At 38.4% G+C, this 21333-nt stretch overlaps 1 protein-coding gene across 5 annotated transcripts; it reads right to left on the bottom strand.

The window, feature by feature from the left end:
- Window positions 1-1411: 1411 nt before the first annotated feature.
- mbd1b (methyl-CpG binding domain protein 1b) lies at window positions 1412-19893 on the bottom strand. Of its 5 annotated transcripts, none has more exons than XM_088087161.1 (17): window positions 19576-19892; window positions 18531-19150; window positions 17111-17251; window positions 16075-16210; window positions 15105-15391; window positions 12825-12907; window positions 12681-12724; window positions 11056-11196; window positions 10882-10959; window positions 10565-10594; window positions 10366-10458; window positions 7393-7554; window positions 7126-7317; window positions 6893-6970; window positions 6721-6801; window positions 3468-3602; window positions 1412-3365 (listed from the first exon to the last, which is right to left on the bottom strand). In XM_088087161.1, exons 2-17 carry the CDS (start codon window positions 18941-18943, stop codon window positions 2892-2894), a joined length of 2568 nt encoding a protein of 855 aa, XP_087943287.1. In that variant the 5' UTR covers window positions 18944-19150; window positions 19576-19892; the 3' UTR covers window positions 1412-2891. The 5 variants fall into 5 exon arrangements, with proteins under 5 accessions (XP_087943287.1, XP_042359506.2, XP_087943301.1 ...); XM_042503572.2 differs by having other exon boundaries at window positions 7126-7302; window positions 19576-19891; XM_088087175.1 differs by lacking the exon at window positions 6721-6801 and having other exon boundaries at window positions 19576-19893.
- Window positions 19894-21333: the final 1440 nt, after the last annotated feature.

Below are 21333 nucleotides of genomic sequence, written 5' to 3'. Positions count from 1 at the left end.
TCTGTGAAAACATCATTAGAAAAATAGTACACATATTTTCAGTGTGGCTGCAGGACATTCTTTAAAAAAATAATAATAATAAAATAAATAAATAAATAAATAATATGATATAATATAATATAATATAGCTAACATAATATAATATAATATAATATAGTCAAAATTAGCCAGATATGTAACACTGGCGTATATACAGTATTATTGATTATTGTGCGTTTTCTTTGTAAATAAAGACAATTATGAACTGAAAAAAACATTTTTACATCTCGCTGTTAAGATAACAATGAAAAAAGCACAATAATGATAACAATAATAATAATACTTTGTGATTCAAACCACAGGATATATATTTTAATTAAATAAATAATAATAATAATAAAAAAATATTAAAAGAAAGTATGAAACCAACTTCAAGGTGCCTAATTATGAAGCATAACATTTTTTTAATGGAGCCTTCCGTTTTCTTTGCAACAATGGTTCTCAAACTTTTTTTGTCATGCTGCCCACCAGAATACAAAAAAGCTCACTCTCGCCCGTTTCATTCTTATCAGTCGCTAATAATAATTGGGGAGGTAACTAATAAAGGATTTATTTTGGATGATAGTGAAATAGATGTCAGCATGATCACATGGGGAAACTCTTATGTCAATTAATTTCCATTTTATTTACAAAGCCCATAGTCACAAATTACAATTTGACTAAGGGGGCTTTACATCTTATGTCATGCCTCTGTCCTGGGACCCTCACTGTGGATGAGGAAAATTACCCCCCAAAAAACTGTTTAACTGAATGGTAGAAACCTCAAAAGAGCAACCGAGGAAGGACCCCTCTCCTCAGAGGGACAGACATGCGATAGATGTCATGTATACAGTGTGTTGATTTTCCCCAAATAAATAATTCGGCTTTGTTTCACTCCATATTCTTCCCCTGGTCATCAATGCCCCACCTGCAGTGGCTCTACAGTCCCCCAGGGGGGTCCCGCCCCATAGTTTGAGAACCACTGGTTTTAGAGGAACACCAGGGGATAGTAAGTGTTTATGCTGCACAACAAGCCACTGTAAATCAGCTGAAGTAGTTTCTGTGGGCTTCAGAGATGCTTCACCTTAAACACACAGACATTGATGGACCACAGATCGAAGTCTCTTTAGCAATCTAAAATATGGGCTAGGCATTAGCTGTGGTTTCAACTGAAACAATGCTTAACAATAAAACCATTAACTCAACAAACATACCACGCAGAGAGCTGCTGAAACACTATCTGGCTGAGGTCGCTGTAGTCCCATCACATCATAGTCTACCATATAGGCACATAGCAGCAGTTTCTGAAGTCCATTATCACTGAATTCCTCTCAGTGTGTTTCAGATGTAGAACATCCATCAAATATATTTGAGAAATATTATAAAAAACAAGTCGGCAATAAAAGTTTATTTGCACACTGTCTTCAGAGAGACAAAGACAGAAAAATGTTTGTTTCAGTTCTCTAAATAGGTTTTAATTCAAAGACTTAATAACAATAGCTTTTTAAGGAAACTGTGATCCCAAACATTTCAAAATCTGCACAATTACTTGAGGAAACCAAGATAAAAATAAATCTGATTATATGCCAAGAATGCATAAATTAAGGTCATCAAGTTACTCCATAAACATCCCAATGGAAAGGGAGACAGGAGAAAAATGTCATTTTGCAATTGAAACAAAATCCATCAAAAGGTTTAAAATACAATACCAAATAACAATAATTATACGAGTCAATAACAGAGATGAGATGGACATGTTTTAAAGACACTTGAAACAATCGATCATTCTAATAGTTACAAAATTTCCTCATCTGTAAGATGAGTATTGGCTACACCACCGGTTTCATTTGAGGATATTATTTTGGAAAGCATTCTACAAAGCATTAAATAACAGAAGTTTAAGTACTCTGGTCTCAATACTGTTAAATTTCACAATTGTTCAGATGTTAAATATGCTTATCAAAACCAACTGATGTCCTTTTGTGCGGGAAAGCATCTGCTGCAGCCCAAAAATGATGATGAAGAGTGTGGAAAATTCATTGAGTGAATTTTAAAACAAACTTCGGTCCCCTCTAATAATTCATGTGTCATAATGAAGGTGGTGAACACTCACTTACTGTGTTTCATATTTGTATTATTTTGATCAATTTGTAGAGATTTTTTTCCCCACCTTTTACTCTTCATTTGTTTTTTTGCTTCTTCCATCTACTTAGACTCAATTTTAAAAATAATAATCCACAGGGCAGTTTACTATAAATATACATTTTACTATAAAACGAAAGAGGTAGACAAGATGCAAACATAACTTAGTTTGTCCAAACACTTCAGGCTGCTGGTTAACTACACTGGTAACTGTGACGACATTGTTGACATGGTGTCCAACGTTGCTGGTGAAAAGATAAAAAAGGTAAAGTACTAATCATTTCAGCTTCATTTTTGGGCCGAGAGAGACTAAACTGAGTTTAAATGACTACTCACAAGTGTAATAACATTGAAGGGGTGAGGGTGATAGATTCCTCAAGTAAGAGTGTGAATCAACCAACAGAAAACGGACCACACAGAGGGCTGATGGACTTCAGCTCTACCCATTACACACACGCCCAAAACGTGACGTAACAGTCATGAAGAAAAGCCGTACGCCAACATAACAGAGAACATCTGAGTACAAACGCCTGGAGTATAATGTCACAGCTCCTGGAATGCCTTTGGTGAATCTTCATATAATCAAATCCTATGAGTACTGTCTGGAGGTAAATCTGTAAAATGTCATTTTTATTATCACCAAAAGATCAACAGAAACAAAAATAAAACAAAGTTGAACCAGAGAACTGTCTCTCTCCACTCTGTGTTTTCGGTTCGGCCGTCTGCCGAAGCTAAAGTCCTCGCAGCGCGCTGCAGTTGGAACAGATGCTCACTCTTCTCTTCACCAAGAAATCACACGTTGATGCCCGCTCCAGTATGATCGGGTCTTTACTCGATAACGGCTCTTTTGGGGGCAGTCCCTGGCACACAACGTACTTCTCCAGGCCCAAGAGCAGACTGACCACGTCAGACACAGAGGTTAAGCGTGCTGGGAACTTGTCATACAGCGGGTGGGTGGGCAGCAGCGGCTGCTTTTGGACGGTGACCTGATAGCAGAAGCCCGGGTCGATCAGCACCATGGTGTCGGTCAGGCTGGACTGTTTTGAGCACTGGATGAGCTGCAGCTGCGGGCCCTCCACCATGATGGCATACCAGAGGATCGGCATTACAGAGGAGCGCAAAGAGTGTAGCAGTTTCATGAGCTGGTCTTCTATGTCCGTACCACTCCCAGACGGGTTATCAGCCAGACTGAAGATCTGCGTGATCTGTGGAGACAAACAGAGGAGGAATAAATACGCTAACATCGTTGATTTACCTGTGACTGTTCAGACAACTGACATTAATACAAGTCTTAGCAGGTCACTCACCATGGGCAACTCCTCTTCTTCTTCCTCTTCTTCTACCTCGTCTTCATCCTCATCATCGTCCTCTTCATCGTCAATGTGCTTTCGAACATGTCTGCCTATGAACGATCTCTCTGCATCCCATCTGTGTAGCTGGTTCTGGGTTGAGAAGGGTGAACTCATGAACTCAAATATTAACTACTGCAGATAGTGAAAACTTAATCAGTGAATTATCCACAATTAAAAATATCGAATCATATCAAGCATTCGCTAAACTGAAAATGAATTTTGGCTGCATTAAATTGTATCGAATCAGTTTTAAACTGCAGAGAACAGGTTGTTACAGATATCGTTTACATTAGACCATGTACCATGTATCAAATCACAGGATAGATATACAACCCTAATATTTACCCAATGACATCACATTTTACAGTGAGAAGGATCCACACCTCAGCTGAGTGTGAACCGGCTTTGGTGTGGTGGTGTCTCACTGCCTGAGCTAGCAGTAAAAGCTTACACTCAGCTGCCATTTTATTAGGTACACCTGGCTAAAACTAATACAGTCGAAGGCAACAGTCCTGCAATAAATCATCACTTCATTAAGCTTTTAATGTTCAGACTGTGTTCAAACTCTTTCAGAGGGGTGTCAATTCAACTTAACGATCATTTAGGATGATGTGGTTCGGATTGTCGTTGCATTGCAATATACCAAGATGTGTTTTTAATGACTCGTCTGAACATTTAATAAAATCAACTCCTCTCTGAAATAATTTCAACAAAACTGAACATGTTAACCTTCATGAAAGTCAGTGTTTCCCATACATATTCTCTTCCTGGACGGCCTGTCCAGGTAAACTGAGACCCGCCCAAGATAAAGTCCGTATTCCACTGTTTTTTCCAATCAACAATGTAATTTTACAGAGCACACAGACCGTCCGCCCTCCAGCCACACCAGTGTTTCCAATTAATTACAAAGACTATGGCAGCCCACCATAGTCTAATTTGTCCCACCATAGTCTCAGTGGAGCTGGACTGTTAATTAAAAGCCTTGTTAAAACACTGTTGAGTTATTCGTAGCGCAGTAGCGGCAGAGATGTGCAGCAGAACGTCAGACGCATTAAAAGTGAAACTGAACCGTTCATTCTGCTGGGCCTACAACTGTCTTTCACTTACAAAAATCTGCAAATAGCTCCTCTCATCTATTTATCTGATTAGCTGTGAACGTATCAACATATCAATAATCTACCTCAGGAGTGACGGTCAGCTGCGAAGGAGATACAAAGAATCTGAAAAACAGAAACACTGAAAGTACAATTTATTGCGGGGCTGTTGTATTAGACTGCGTCAGCTTAGGTTATACCGAAAACGGAGAGTATTTTAAGAAATCATGTCTCGTTTGGCTGTCTACTTAAATCCTTAAGTGACAAACTTTTACTCTGACAAGGTAAAATTAATATATTGGAAAATCTCCGCCAGCAAGGTGACATTTTCTATTTTGAATCAAAAAAATTATTATTAAAACTATGATTTGACAGGGTTGAATCTTTGGCCAAAAGATTGTTTGCTGAATTCAAAATCACCAAACTAGGTGTCTTTATTTTTCTGCATCATTAGTATTCAGACACTGTACGTGAAACAATACTGAAAGCAGAATTTGTGCACCGTCAGTATTTGCATTAGAACCAGGAGGCTTTTGTCTGCACACTAAACAACCCAAACACTGCAGTTTTGCATTTGCACGAAGCAGCGGGCCATGTGGCAAGCATCACTTAACCTCTACTGACATACACTGCCTGACAGTGGATCAGATATTACAAATTCAAGCTGTACAGCCAAGCATCATTCACACCTGCAGTACTTTATTTTAAATTCTAGCAGAGACGCGTATGTTTCCAAAGATACCAAATATGTCAGGATACACTTGAGGAAAATCTGTGAAAAGTTATGCACAAGACATCTACACTGCAGAGTATTTCTCTTTGATTTGACTGGGTTAAGATATCCACTCAGTGCAAACACAGAGCTTTCCTTCTAGTTTACACAGGCAGGGCTCAAAAAACACAGTGATAGAAAGCTACAACAACACGTGACCACAATAACAAAGTGAAGGACAGCCAACAGGAGACGATGACAAGGAGAGAACAAACTGCTTGGTTGTAATATGCATCCTTCATAAGATCAAATTTATCTCTGGGGGTGGCCGGGTGCCAAGTGGTAAAGTACCATTTAATTGTAGCATCCCCAGTTTGACTTTGTTGCATGTCATACCCCTCTCTCTTTCCTCTCCTCATGCCTCCTGTCTGTACATACACTGTCAAATTATGCAACCAAGGCAAAAATGCCCCCTAGTTGACATATGTGCTGTCACACTGACATGCCAATAAGAGAGCAGGAGACAGGGGAAGAAGGACCACTCCAATCTGGGACAACAGAAATCAGCTCAGGCACACCCGCTGCAAAAAGATTCATTAACCCATACAGATCACAGAGGTAAAGATTCCTATTATCGTGGACTGGCTAAAAAAAAAAAAAATCCTGGCTAAACAGACTTGAAACCAGGCCTGGTTTCATCACACTGAGCCACAGGCCAAAGAACAGCATGGCAACAGATACATAAGGAAATGGACAAGGTGCCAGGCGCGTTTGTGAAGGAAAGCGTAAACAGGAGGCCATGGTGACACATGATCAGTCAGGTTTAGTGCTATCAAAGAGTAAAAATAAACCCCAAACCTCCTGTTTTTCAAATGACAACCAATGTACATGAGTATCAGTCGTGTAGTTGATAGATTCAAGTCCAAATCCTGACATTTTAGAGCAAAGTACCTGAGGTCTACATATTGTGTTATGAATATGCATAGTGACTGCCCTCTATTGGCTTAAACCTGGCTATTGCAATTGCATTTTGCTATTGGTTGAACTGGTGGCAGGTGACGTATATGGTGGCAATTTCCATCATCAACCACACCGCTTCCTTTCCCTCCTCCACAGTACAAAAGAGAGTCTTATTCTAGAGGCATTTTTTAGTTTTCAGGGTAGAGGCACTTCAGCCAAAAATCTAGGGTTTAGTTACTCTTACGTATCAGACAGCAAGAATATGTACAGTATCAGCAAGAAACAGGTGCGACTATCCACAAAAGAACTGTGAGTAATTTCAAGCTAAAGGCTCCTGAACTTTAAACACAGAGCACTATCACCAATCACAAAATCCACATTTTCTGTGGAAAAAAGTGCATTATTAATAGGACAAACAAAAAAAAGAAGAGTATAAGCTTACTATTTCTGAGTTGTTATGGTTGCTGATGTGAGAAACTCTTTCCGGCAGTCCATTCTGCTGTCCGAAATCAATTTGACTTAACTACCAAAAGACAAAATTAAGTTTACATTCTGTTTAGTGAAACATGCATTAGGTGACCAAAAAAATGTAGATACAAATCTATTTTCCCAACCTGCATAGTTGATGGGTTTTTCACATTCAGTTCATAGTTGTATTTGCTGCCACTAGCGGCCTCTGCGCTCCAGCTCATCTACGACAGTGAAACATAAGCCAAGCATGAAGAAACCACAAATTCTTACTTAACGTTGGGGTTTTATCTGCAGGCAGTTATGTTTTTTAAAAAATCAAAACAAGAAAAAATACGAACTCAAACAATTTTTATCACAAAAGGAGCTGGCGACTCACCGCAGGTAAGTTACTGTCATCATCGTCGTCAGTGAAGTCCAAGCCACTTTGTGGTCCTTTGTTTTTCTTAAAACCTGTCTTTCGACTGTATGTGTAGTGAGGTCTAGGCCTGCCTGGCAGAATTGAGCTTTCTGGCCCGTAGACCTCTTGTCCCATCTGGAAAGGCAGCAGGTGTCTCTGCCAAATTTTACACTGAGATATTTAAAATCCACACTTCTACTTCACTAGAGTAGGAAAGTATTTCATCAAACATTGGTAGATACTTACCATTGCCTGTCTCTGACACTGACGAAGTCGACACTTCTGCCTCTTCTTGTTGCTGCCTCCAAACTTGGGCTTGTCTATGCAGAAATCACATGTGCCGCAGTCTTTCCTGCAGAGACAGGCTTTACACTCTCCACAGGATCGCCGCTTTCGCTTCTTATGCCACTGTAGACAAATATATAACAAAGAATAAAAGAGACATGTTTTATGTAATTACTATAACACTGCCAGTAGAAAAGTTAATGTTGACAACAGAAGACTGATAAGACACCTCTTTATACAAACCAAATACAACCATGGAGAAATAAGAACCCAAATACTCAGTCATAACAATCTGTGCAACTTTATATGGCAAAGTTAATGCATTTCCAGCCACCTGTTTTGATCCATATTTTCAAAAAGCGCATGAAAAAAACCAATACGTTGAAACCAGAGAAATTTGAGGGAAAACATGTTGCAGATAAAACAAAAACACTGCAATGTAGTGAAGTGAGGAAAACGTCAGCTCTGTGTGGAGACTGTTGGATGCATCTGGTACATTTCTTATACCACTACTCATTCTTATGCACTTTTCACAAATGTTGCGCATTTTAATGACTTTGTCTACATGGTTACAAACATGTAGTGACTATTAAATAAACCAAATAAGCCAAAAATACAAGCCCATAAACGTCTGTGTCAGCGTTACGTTATTAGAGAAATGACAGGCTATCAGTACCGTCACCACGCAACCGACAACATGCTGTCGTCTAGCCCGCTAAAAATTTAACCTAGCTAACTGCGACGATAGGCTACAAACCAGATGAGCCAAGCGCCACAGCCGCCATACGACCCCCTTTCAGACAGACACAAATCCCATAATTTCTAAATGTGAATCCTCACGATAACTTGAGAGGTCCAAACACAGGGAAATGCGTTATTATCTACTCACCACTTCTTTCGTCGGAGACCGAGACATTTTAGCTGTTATGGAGGCGCATCTTTCAACGCATTTAACGCGCTGACGTCACAGAGTGATGACGTGTTTGCTTCTGGGCAAAACACCGTCAGCGCCGACGACGGTACGGTTTCTTGTGCGGTACAAGTAGAGGGGTAGCAAAATATTTAGGGAGCACAATGTTGGATTTTTTGCTGATATTCCATATGCTGATATATAACAACTAATTTGGTCGATATTGATATATCCACTTTTTAAAAAAAACCAAAAAAAAAAAAACCCAAAATCTCTTCTGTAGTGGAATTAACACTATATTATGCATACTCTTATCACGATGGCCCGCCAGTAGATGGAGACATAACACACAATGCTTTTCCATGTGTGTAATTTTCACTCATTGTGCAAAATAAGACAATACTTCAATTTAAGGGTCATGTTTTGAACATGTTAAATTAAAAAAAAAAAAAAAGAGGTTTGCGATATCAGCAGAAATAAGCATGTTGGCAGATTCTGTTATTTCATTTTAAAGCAAATATCTGCTGGTACCAATGACGTGCTAATATTATTGTGCATCCATACTAAATATAACGGCACAGATTTCCTCCTGAACATCACCATGAAAGGTGGATGTTCAGCTGGATAACAGCTGAGAACTGGACACCACTATCAGATGATCTGTGCTACACAGGTAAGTAACGTCAGTTAATTAATTATTTAACCTACATAAAAGCAGCCATTTCTTTAAAGTTGAAATTTGAGATTGCTTTCTGTATAATTTTAGTCAGTATTCTTGAGTGAACTTAGTTGCACACATGTTTAGCTAGCTGAAGTTGCCTATGTAATGACTCGCTGTAAACACCTTTAACATGTGCATGCACAATCTAGCCAGTCGAGTCTCTGGATCTCACTTGTGTTCAATGTGATTAAAGCAAGAAATTGCATAAATTAATGTTGGATAGTTTTCTGGCAACACTATCTAGCTTTGCAACATCTCAAATTTTCCCTTCAAAGTAAATGGTGACTTTTATGTAGGTTAATTATGATTTGTCATTAAACACCTCAAATGAAAATGTACCACAAAAAAAATTGTCTAATCCCAGTGTCAAGCTCTTTTTCAAACCTGTACTTTTTTACACTTATGCCCAAAAGCATATTTGTGTTGTTTTCTTAGAGTGTGGGTTGATCACTCTTTTGCTGATCGGTTTATTCTTGTCGATCGGTGATGCACGACAGCTCCCCGTGACTGCCCCCTGCTGTTCTAGCCCTATATGTTGAGTGAGGATAATGGTTTTACCGACCAGCGCTATGCATGCATGTTTACAAACACCAGTTATGTATATGTATCACCAAGTATACACACTGGGAACCTGCATCTTAATACTGTTGTCAAACGTTTGCCAAACTAGTCCAAAAGATCATGAAAACAAAACAAATAATCTTTGCAGTGCCTTTTCAATGAATTCCAATCACGTGCATTACTGAGCTGACACCTGAGTCACAGTGTAAACAAAGGGTATTATTATAGGTCTACTTTCCTAATAAAAATATAGGGTGCCTTATGGCTGTATACATACATATACAGCTATATTCTTGCTGCGCAGCAATAATATAGTCAAGAATATTTTCCAAAGACATCTGATCTAAATATGAGTATTTTGGGAATCTCAGCACAGTGCCAGTGAAGAAGCATTATCTGCATTTTGTTTTGCAGATATTCTTTAAAAAAACTGTTAAAATTTGCACTACATTTTGATAGCTTAGTGACTGTACTAAAAGTACACCTGCACGACACTTAAAATTCATCTTTAAAGACAGTCAAAAACCAAAGATCTGGCTTGCAAAGTTTCTGTTTGCCACCGCTGTTATGGTAATTATGAGTATTGTTGCTCCTGGAGAACTGGACAACTTTCACTCGCCACCACTCAGGCCTAAAAGGCGTGAATCTATCCATCAAAATAGATTTTTTTTGTGTCACTAAAGGAAATTATTTCTTCCTGCCTGTAGGACAATGGATTAAAAACAACGAAAAAAACCCTCACATCATCGTCATCGTCAGTTGACATGTCCTCGTCATCATCAAGGTCCACGTTGACTGAGAAGTTCTCTGTGTCGCTGCTTTTGAGACTTGGGTGCTGTGTGAACAAAACATCATGAATGAGAGTGGGGAAAAGTTTTAGCAATAATATTAAGTATTTTGGTCATATGCTGAGAAATTAGTCTTTTATTACAAAAAGTTACCTGTGAGTCTGTAATTTCACTCTGTATACTCTGTAAAATAAGATAATTTGGTTAGAACTTGGAATAACTATCTGAACATTTTACATAACTGAAAAAAACTGACCTTGACTGTGAATATACAGGAAAACAGAACATTGTTGGCAGTAGTGATTGTATTTTAACATTCTTTATCTCAAAAACAAAGCCAATAATCAATACTGACTTAACAACAGAGCAGTAGGAACCATGAAAATCTTCAGATGCCTTGTGAGATCTTTGGCCCTACAGCAAGAACAGTACACACGTGCATTTTAGTGGATAATACAAGCTTTTATTACCTGGAAACTCATGCTATCATCAAACGTTTCAGGAATGTCATAAGGCCTCTGTGGCAGGAAGCCAGCACTTCCAGGGCTCTGATGGAGCAACAGAAAAAAAATCATAAATGCAAAACTAACATAACAAACAATATATACAAATAAAGAATAACTGTTAAGTAACCAGCAGCGTACCTTGCGAATTGGACATATGCATTTGCGTTTCCGACATATGCGTTTCCGGGACTCTGGGCTCTGCAGGCCGTGCTTGCAGTTTGCACACTGCCCACAATTCATTGTGTTGAGGCATCCCACACATTGACCACAAGGAATCCACTAAATTTAACATTCAAAAGATAAAACAGCAAGTTTGTTTATTTATAATATCCATTTTTCTTTATTTTTTAGAACATTTCTTTATCCTAATTCTAGAAAAACTGAGGAAATGTGTGTTCTTTGTGCTGAAAAATATGAGTTTTCAGCTTTTCTCTATACAAGGTGAAAAAACTAACTTTCATTTCCAGTAGGGCTGGGCGATTATACCTAAAATCAATATCATGATTAACTGAACATTTTACCTGGATCAATCGTTTTACTTTGGGAAAAAAAGGTTTGAGTAGGCCTATCCTTCTATAGCTGCAAACATTCTCAGTTCAGTGTTTCCCACAGACTGCCTGTGAATCTGTGACAGTAGCGGATGAGGACAACAGAGGGTGCGATGTCAGTGGTGTCACTCTAATATCCAACATTTTTTGTGGGTCCCTGAATGCAGCACAGTTCTTTTTATCTCTCGATGGATATTTACAGATTTTTGTAAGTGAAAGAGAGTTTTAGGCCCAGCAGAGTGAACGGTTTAGCTTTGCTTTTAATGCACCTGACATTCTGCTGATCCTCTCTGCCACTACTGCGCTGTAAATAACCAAATGGTGTATATATTATAATACTGCAAGTAATTAATAGTCCAGCTCCATTCATTGAGACTAAATTAAACTATGCAGCCCACCATAGTCTAGTAATTAATGGGAAACACTGCAGTTAGAGAAAGGGTGAAAATAAGGCAATGTGTCTGTGGCCCCTGGCCCCCAAATCACTACATCTGCCCCTGGTAATAATAACGAGAGCTCAATACGACCGGCTAGATGAGACATGGAGTGATGCGTCCTGGTATTTCTAAGTAATTTTATCCAAAGTCTGACTGAACCTGAAACTAAAGCAAAATCGTATGTAGAAGTCTAAAGAAGACGCTTTCCACTGCTGAGTATTTGGCTGTTTGTTCATTCAGGCACTTTGGTGCTGTGAGGAGAAGCTCCGCTCTGAAAGTCTGTCTCATTCTAACCGTGCAGCTCTGTCAGACCATCAGCTGTTTGATCCGTGATAATCAAACGCTGTGGAAGCACATACGACTCGGCTGTCAAATACTGTATTGTAGAGTCAAATTTGTTCACTGCATTATACAATTATTCAACTCTTCTGCTGTCGCAGTGTTTTGCCATGAGATTTTCTTTGGTGTCCTGAGAGCATGAGAATCATGCCAGATGAGTGAAAGTTGGCAGACCTTACGGGGAAAGGATTAACTGAATTTTTATATAATTGAAATAACCGACATGGGCAAGATTACGCCGGTTTGAGGTTCTGAAGTCGGTTTCGATTACTTTTCGATTAATCGCCCAGCCCTAATGTCCAGTCAGTTTCAACAATGGAATTTTGTCATTAAAAAACAAAACATTCTGAATTTGTGGTTTAACAATGTGTTATTAATATTCTATATTTTTGCCTAGTTAAAGTGGCTAAAATGCAGTTGTTCATGGACAATGCTTTACCTTTCTGAAACGAACCATTGGATGCTCCTTGGTCTTTGAGGCCGCTGTAATTATAAAGAAATAAAGATTGTAGAGTGAGTACCACACCTCAGCTATATCCATGGTTTTTTCCTATTTATAAAATACACTCATAAATTGACATACCCCAACAACTGGGACAGCAAGGCCTTTTCCTTTGTTTGTCATACCATGTGCCTGTAAAGGAAATGCCACATCGGGCACAGACCCTGCAGGGAAACATGATAATGCTCAGTCCATCTGTAAGTATCTTTAGTATTTCAATTCAATCAAAAGAGTATGCTTGTGATGAGTTAAAGTGACTTGGTGATTACATCATCAGTTTTAATAATATGATTAAAGGGGCTCTGTGTTAAATTCAAAAAGTATGAGTTGTCTGGACACGGTTCTCAACATGGAGATGGCTGAGTCAGCGACTAGCAGCTAACGGTGTTAACTCGATGAACAACACTTAACAACTGCAACAGTGCCGACAGAGCTTATGGTATTAACCAGAAGGAAACTGGAGGGTGGGTGCTACGCTTCCACATCAAGGCCATCCTGATATTAGCAGTAACCACCTTATATGTACGGTGAAAAGTGGAAAACAGCTAGCCAGTGGAATACACACATGCACCAACCATGGATGTATTATGGAGAAGTAATGCACATGCAGCCAGCTTACCACTACACACCACAGAGAAACTCAGATTACAACACATACAGTAAAGAGGGTGACACTGGAATGGATTTTGACTCCTGTCCCATTCCACTGCCAGAAAAAAACTCCTGTCATGTGTCCTAGTCCCATGACAAAGTAAAATATATATATATAAAAATTAAATATAATATATATATATATATATGTGCGTGTGTGTATGCATATGCATGTATGTATATACAATTGATTTATTTTAGTTATTTTTCTCCCATTTCATCCCATTCCATTGCTGTTTTTAAAAAAAATTATGAAAATAGCATTTATTATGTATATATATACATGTATTTATATACACACACATACACACACATGCATATTCATGTATCAGTTTTACAGTATAGCATTATGCTGATATAACTCCTAACAAAGCAGCTATGATGTACACATTTATTTTTATAGTATCTTTTTCATATATTTATTCTATTTTTTCCTATTCTGTTTGTATGTTCTTTACCTTTACATTTATTTGCCAATAATATGTTTATTGTATGCACCAAACACCAAGGAAAATTCCTGGCAAGTGCAAACCTACTCAGTAATAATGCTGTTACTAATTCTGACTGCTACAACCATGTGGCAAACAAACCAGCGCATAGCTCGATGCTAACACACAATGTGAATTACCGTAAACACGCTAACGGAAATTAGCATCGCGATCGCGACAGTATTATCTTAACAAACCATCCATTTACTCCATATGTTTCACATTAAATGACGCGTGCGCTCGTACTTACAGGCATGCAGTCCCTGCGCTCTGTGAAAACGAGCTAACAGCTGCTGATTTACTTCTCATTGCTAGCGCAGTTTTGTTGTTATGATTCCCAGTGTTACCGTCCCTCCTGCTCACGGGGACTTTTTTTCCCTGTCCAGTCCCAGTCACGTGACGAATAGTGAACTGAGGAATGCCACAGGATTCCTGTGACCCACAGGTTTCCCCCAAAAAATGTCAGCCCCCCCTCAGCTCTACTGACACGCCATTATAATAACCGTTTTAAAAGTAATTAGTTACATGTAATTGAATTAAAAAGTAAATTTAATTGTAATCAGTTACAGAGAAAATATGTAATCAAATTACAGTTACCAATCAAAAGGTTGTATCCTAATATATTTTAGGTTGAAAAAAAATAATATATAGACTTCAACATTCATTCTGCTGCTTTGCATCTTTTTGTCATGCGGGAATTATTTTGGTACACCCAATTTCTGGACATTTTTCAGCTTTATTGCCCAGATGAAAACAACTGTTTGAAAAGTAATTCACATTAATCAAATGTAACAAGTTACATTTCTCTGATAAAGGCATTAGAAGAGGCGCTGCTCAGCTGGAGACTTGTTTTAACAGTGTTTGTCAGAGGGTCATATAGTCGCTTCCTGCAGTCTTCTTGATGACTGCTGGAGGGCGACCTTACAGATGTCTTTGTTTTTCTTGTTTTTATGTCATTCTGTTGATTGTTTGACCGTTTAAGGATGCAAGTCAATTTCCGTGATCTGACAATAAAGTACCATCTTATCTTAAAGTAATTACAATAGTTAGATTACTTATTACATTTTAGGAAGGGTAACTAGTAATCTGTAACCTATTACATTTCAAATGTAAGCTTCCCATTATTAGCAAATTGTGGTTTGTTGCTGCGTTAATGCTCTAAATCTTCGCACACAGACCATTTAAATAACTAACATACAAACAGAAGTAATAATGGACTCACAGTGTGTTTTCCTCTGACCCAATTTCTCCATTTATGGCGGGTTGCAAGAACACTCTGGAGGATGACGGAGGAGGAAGTTTAATTCTATCTTCATCTGATTTTTCCTCCTTACGGGTGCTTGCATTTGGAATTGCAACTGTACTGTGCGCGGAGAGACTCGTCTGGTTGTATGGAGAGGTTTTGGGCCCCTGAATGGGGGTGAGCCTGTGGTGTGAGTCTGGAGTGTCGGCCCCCTCTCCTCTCTCCATCATGCTGGACTCTGAGGAAGAGCGCTCCCGTATCTTTCTCTATCAGATAAAAAAAGAGAAGAAAAGTGACTGTGAGATTCACGCATCTTAAATGTTGTAAGTTTTAAAGGGGAACATCACCTAAATTATGAATTCTAAAATATTATTCCCAAGTTTAGTGAATATTTGTGAACATGGGTTACTCTCTCTCGAAGACAGAAACCAGGATAATAGGTCTACTACTACAACCCAAAATCATCCAAAGCTTTCTTAATATGTAATTTAGGGTCTTACACGCATAATAAAAAGCATCAACAATTGTCACACATCAGCATAAATCCAAATTTGAAACACTGTCATTTTATTTTTTTCACAGTTTGCTGAGGCTGGGTTGATTTGGGGCTCGGTTATCCCTGATCGATATTATGTAATATGGATAAAGCCAATAAAAGGTCAGTTATCAGGTGTCAAATTGAAATCCCTCAGCACTCCCTTAAATACTATAGATGTAATGTTACCAGACGGAGCACTGTCATCATGGCAAGTCTTCAACTACGTAACGTTACATGTGCAGCACGCAGTGTTTGTGTATGTTACCTGGCCTTTACCTACATTACACGGATTGACACCATTGAGTATATGGCCATATGACAAATTGGAAAGCAATAAAATTATAATAATAATGAACTAATGATATGGCGCTAGGGCATGGTTTCTCTTTGAGTGATAAAAGAGGACAATACCTTCCCTCTGTGTCGAATTCTAACGGGTGGCGCTTCTCCCTCGTAAAATTTTCCCGTCTTGTACTCAAAGTTTGACAAGTCCAGATCCAGCACTCCAGCCAGTTCTACTCGGCTTCTCACTCGATCACCGCGTGGACTGCAAAGAAAAAAAAAAAAACAATTACAACTGGAAAAAGCTGGATGAAAACTACTAAACACTACAACTTCCAGTTGTCATCCAGTCCCATGCCTCTGCTTCTTAGAGAGAGAATATAATTTTTCATTTAAAGTAGCAGTGTGTAGGATTTAGTGAAATCTAGCTGTAACTGAATACCGCTCCCCTCACCCCTCTCTTTCTAAGCATGTGGCTGGCGGCCTTCAGGTAATGTAGCAGACACAAAACACATTAAACATCTCATTCTAGGAAAAAAACGACAACTACTAGTTTCATGTAATTATACACAAATGACAACATACTTATGAATATTATATTCCATGTCTGCCAACAGATACTCGTAAATCCTACACTATGGACCTTAAACCCCCTTTAAAAATGGATTGTAGCAGCAACTAAATTACATTTTTATCATGGATGTATCTGCTGGTCACTTTTTTGATTAAAATTATGATATTTTAAATGTGAAAAAAAGAAAACATGCAAGTTAATTATAGTGTCTAACCTGTTGAAACCTAAAAATATTCAAACTACAATCATATAAAAGAAAAGATCTGAGAAACTTATACAAGCTAATATTAAGACTTTAGGCTAAATCTAGGCTCTAAAATGTATTATTATCACCTATTCATTCTTTGTGGTATATACATACGGTTTACATGATACTGATTTTTTTATCATATTGCTTAGCCAACAAAGTTAAGTGACTGATTGCAAACTACAAAGAGTAAAAGAAGTGGCAGAAAGAAATTTAAAAAGAAAAAAAAGGGAAATCTCAACACTACCATCAAAACAGTTGACCACAAAGAAAATATATGATAAGTGTATTCTGCCCTCTGAATTATAAACAGCTGTACATTCATTTACATTTGCAGTATTTACCTCATGTAGTAAACATCCTTCTGTCCTATGCTGGAACCTGAGCGCCGAACAACTTCTTTGCGTTTCCAACCCTCTCCCAGTATTGGCCATTCGTCCCATCCTTCATCAGGGTGCGTTCGCTTACGGCGGGGAAACTGAAGCCTTAATATAAAGGAGATGGGAAGAATACATATTAGAAATGTAAACACCACATGGGAGAAACAGACTGCACATGAAGCCATCCAAGATGATGTTAATACGCTAAGTGATGTTTTGTTGTATAGCTGCTTAGTTTCAATAGATTGAAGCAGGTTCGCCTGGAAGTTTGAGATTAGATGATTCTTTGATCAAGTGACAGTTGTTCAACAAATAACAAGACATTCAAAAGCCCTCGGATGTCCAATTGGCAGTTCTCTGAAGACCTGCATTTAACAGCTAAAGGCAAGTGGGATTAATGATGTTTAAAGACTTAACGACTTAATTACAGTGTGAATTCAATTTAAGATTACAATAACCGAAATTGAAAAAAAAAAAAAAAAAAACTTGAACCGACATTACTTACTTATTATCAGGCAGCAGTTTGCCAAAATATTTATTGTAACATAAAACATTACTTTTTGGTGACGTTAATGCAAATGGAATTCTGTAAATTCTTATTATTTTTAAAAATGAATTATTCTAAGATTTTTCCATGCAACATCAAACAAAAACCATGAAATGTCTTAGCATTTCAAAGACTTCTGAACGATGGATTTACGATATTTTAATACCAATTAAGGCCTTGTTTTCAGATTAATAAATCCAATGCCTTGTACGACTTTTAAGAATCTGCGGGAACCCTGAATTAATCTCGACACACATGATTATGTCCCATTTCCAAGCAAGCAGCTATATAAACACCTTGCTAGTGGACATCATCGTTACACCACTCCCTTTAACTAAATACACTTTGTTTGCACTTGGATATAAATATCCAAATCTAACTGAAAGATAATGCTGTTCTTTATCAGACTACTGACTAAAATATAAGGACTCAGCAGACAACCATGTGACAGCATATTTCCCTATTATTACTAGGGATGCACGATATTGGATTTTTTGTTAATATCCGATATGCCAAAATATAGCAACTCATTTGGCCAATAACCGATGTTGATATATCCACTTTTCCCCCACCTAATTTAAGTGATCATCAAGTCTCTTTTGTAGTGGAAGCAACTTCATATAACAAGAAAAAACACCTCAATTTAGGGTTGATGTTTTGTACATGTTCACTGTCAGTGAGAAAAGAAAAAAAATTAGGTTGTGATATTGGCAGCAATAAGCATGTTGGCCGATTCTGACATTGCATTTTACATCTGATATCGACCGATACAGATATTGTGCATCCCTCATTACTACATGACCACAGATTGCTGTAATTCAACATTATTCAACCTACTGATAAACCCTTTTCATGCTCTGCTCGCCGCCTCCCACGCTCTCGCTCTTTTCACTTTCTCCTGCCAAGCTTTCTTCTTCTTCATTCCTACCAAAGTCATCATCATCATCCTCAAGAGGCTCGAACCAGTCAACAGGAGGCTCACCACTAGTGGCCTTAGCCTCATCTTTTGCATCTCCTGGAATTTCCTTCACAGGATCTGAGCTAGGGTTTTCCTTTGTCTCTGGACTTTCTAGGAGTGCCACAGGCTCCTGTGCTAGAGGCGACTCAGAGGTGTTTTCTGCTTCGCTGCTGTTCTTCTCTTCTCTTTTTTCGTCTGTGCTTTGTTCCACATCTTCTTCCACATCTTCTTCCACGTCTTCTTCCACAGGCTCACTGCCGGGGAACGGGGTCTCAGGTGGTTCCTCGTTCATTGATGCACCAGTGCAGGCTACAAACTGTTCAAAGTGTTCTGCTGGAGATCAATAAAATAACCTCTACAGTCGCACTTGCATCCCATTTAAAGTGATGTATTTTCACACAGAAGGTGGATGCAGCCACCTGACCTTGGGCACAGAGGTTTGGGCAGGCAGATGAACAGTCAGGGTGGTTGACAGCTGCTCAGCTTCTTATGGGAGAACCTAGAAAAAGATGACACTGCTTAGAAAATGTAAACACGCCGTCTGTCCAGCACAGTGTGCAACCTTAACCCAGCTCAATGGTTACTGTAAGGTAATATTAGCTTAGCAACAAGCTTCTCAGACATATGTTTCCAGGTGAACAGCAACAACTTTTGATCAGAGATTCAAAGTTGCGTTTACTCAGCAAAGCATGTTAGAGTGTATAAAATATAAAATAATGAGTCTGGTAAACGCTATCGCTAGCTTTCATGAATCACATAGCCTTGGTGAAGTAGCTAGCACTGGGTTGCAGCCAATATTATCCTGCAAGCACAACGTTAACGACACAAGCTAGCCCCCACTGCTAAATGTGCTGTTACTGAATGTACTTCTTATCTGAAATTATTTTTTAACACGTAACATTAGTTTAGTGACATATCACATACCGTTAGCACCAACAGCTGGAGTAGTAACACTGAAACAGAAAGCGGGGGTAACGTTAGCCACAGTTAGCTTCACGGTTCCTCTGTGATTTCTGTGTCCTGTACGCTGAAATTGTTCCTCTGAGATGAGAGCCGTGTGTCGCTATGTTAACCGTTAGGTGGGACAGCAAAACACACACACGTACACTTTTGTGGTAATAATATTTCACAGATAGTTCCTTGGCAATGTAGTCCCCACAGGTACCACTTCACTGTACGAGGAGGAGCTAATGCAGCTAGCTTAGCGGTTAGCATAAACGGAAACGGTAGTAGGACCAAAGAAGTGGAGACGGTGAAGATGCAAATCTGTCTCACCCACTCACAGAGAGGACTACCAACTCCACACAACGACCATGGAGTCAGCCACCCATAATATATCAAACACACTCAGTGGGAATGGCATCAATATAATCACTCCGAGATCTACTGAGTTTATATTCAAACGTAAATGTTCATTAATATGCCCTGTTCCATATTTTAAATACACTTGAATGTATCTACATATCTAGTCATTTTTATATTTTCACTGATAATAGTACACATTATTGTGAACATCAACATGCAGGCTCTTTTATATTTTAGTTTAGTTAATTTACACACAATTTTTTTAAAAAAACAACTCATAAAATCCGGAATAATAACAATAAGAAATGTGTCAGGAGAGGTCAAGAAGCCAGAGGCTTATACAATCGGACGCCCAAGCAAACATATGAAAACACAAATCTAAACTAAAATTTTGCAGAAAAATACAACAAAAGATAATTGACAACAAAGGGCACATTAAGCATAAAAAGTAAACAATCAGTGAACATGAATCCAGTTTTAAAACAAGAAATACATAAAACACAACGCAAAGAGTAAAAGAAAAAAATGAAATACACATCCAGAAATAATTAAATACCATGAATTAAATGTAATGATAGTTTCCTTTTAAAATTCTGAAAGAAAATGACCTCCTGATACCAAGTACTTTAACAGTTCATATCTGTTTTCATTTTCATCACACAACCAGTCGATGAAGCATTGTTTCGTTGCTTGCTTATTTACAAACATGACTCGTGTCATGCAAACATTTGGTTAGGAAAGAAAAAGTTAAATAAAAAACAGCGGATCTCACGTTAAAGTACGACTCGTCCCATCAGCAGACGGACGGGAGTGAGTGCTCTCACTCCGCCTTCATCCTCTCTAACAGCACGCTTCATCTTTTGTCATTAACGGTGCTGCCTTCACGGGTCATTAGACAGAAATGAGAGCGCGCTGGACATATAGATAACCCTAAAATTGTCCTGACAGTGACGTGACATTACAGGACGCATAGCTGGGAAAAAATTTTCTACCATTAAAATTCATTTGTAATACCATATAATGTGGCCTTTCATGTTATAGTCCTTTGTATGATTTTACTCTCAAGCCAAATCACACGCAACGAAAGTGCGCACATTTTCGCCTGAGAAGCAGGAATTTATGAGGAGCACTTGAAGGCAACCGTGCTTAATGAGGAGCTGTTAGCTTTTTACTAAAAAATAGGCTGTATTATAATTAAAGTATGCGGTTTTAAAAAGTTGTACAACAGTACAAAGGAACCTTTGCATAAAACTGTAAGTTACTGCTATTCAGCCGATAAACAAACAAGATTCAATGGGACAGCTCTTTATTTATCAGAGTGGCTGGGATGTGACTTTGTCTTCCCCAATGCCACAATATTTTTTCTTGAACCTCCCT

Source organism: Plectropomus leopardus, chromosome 2 (assembly GCF_026936395.1).
Source record: "Plectropomus leopardus strain MGB_pleo_1.0 chromosome 2, ASM2693639v1, whole genome shotgun sequence".
NCBI lineage: Eukaryota > Metazoa > Chordata > Actinopteri > Perciformes > Serranidae > Plectropomus > Plectropomus leopardus.
This window is presented reverse-complemented; position numbering and strand designations above follow the sequence as displayed.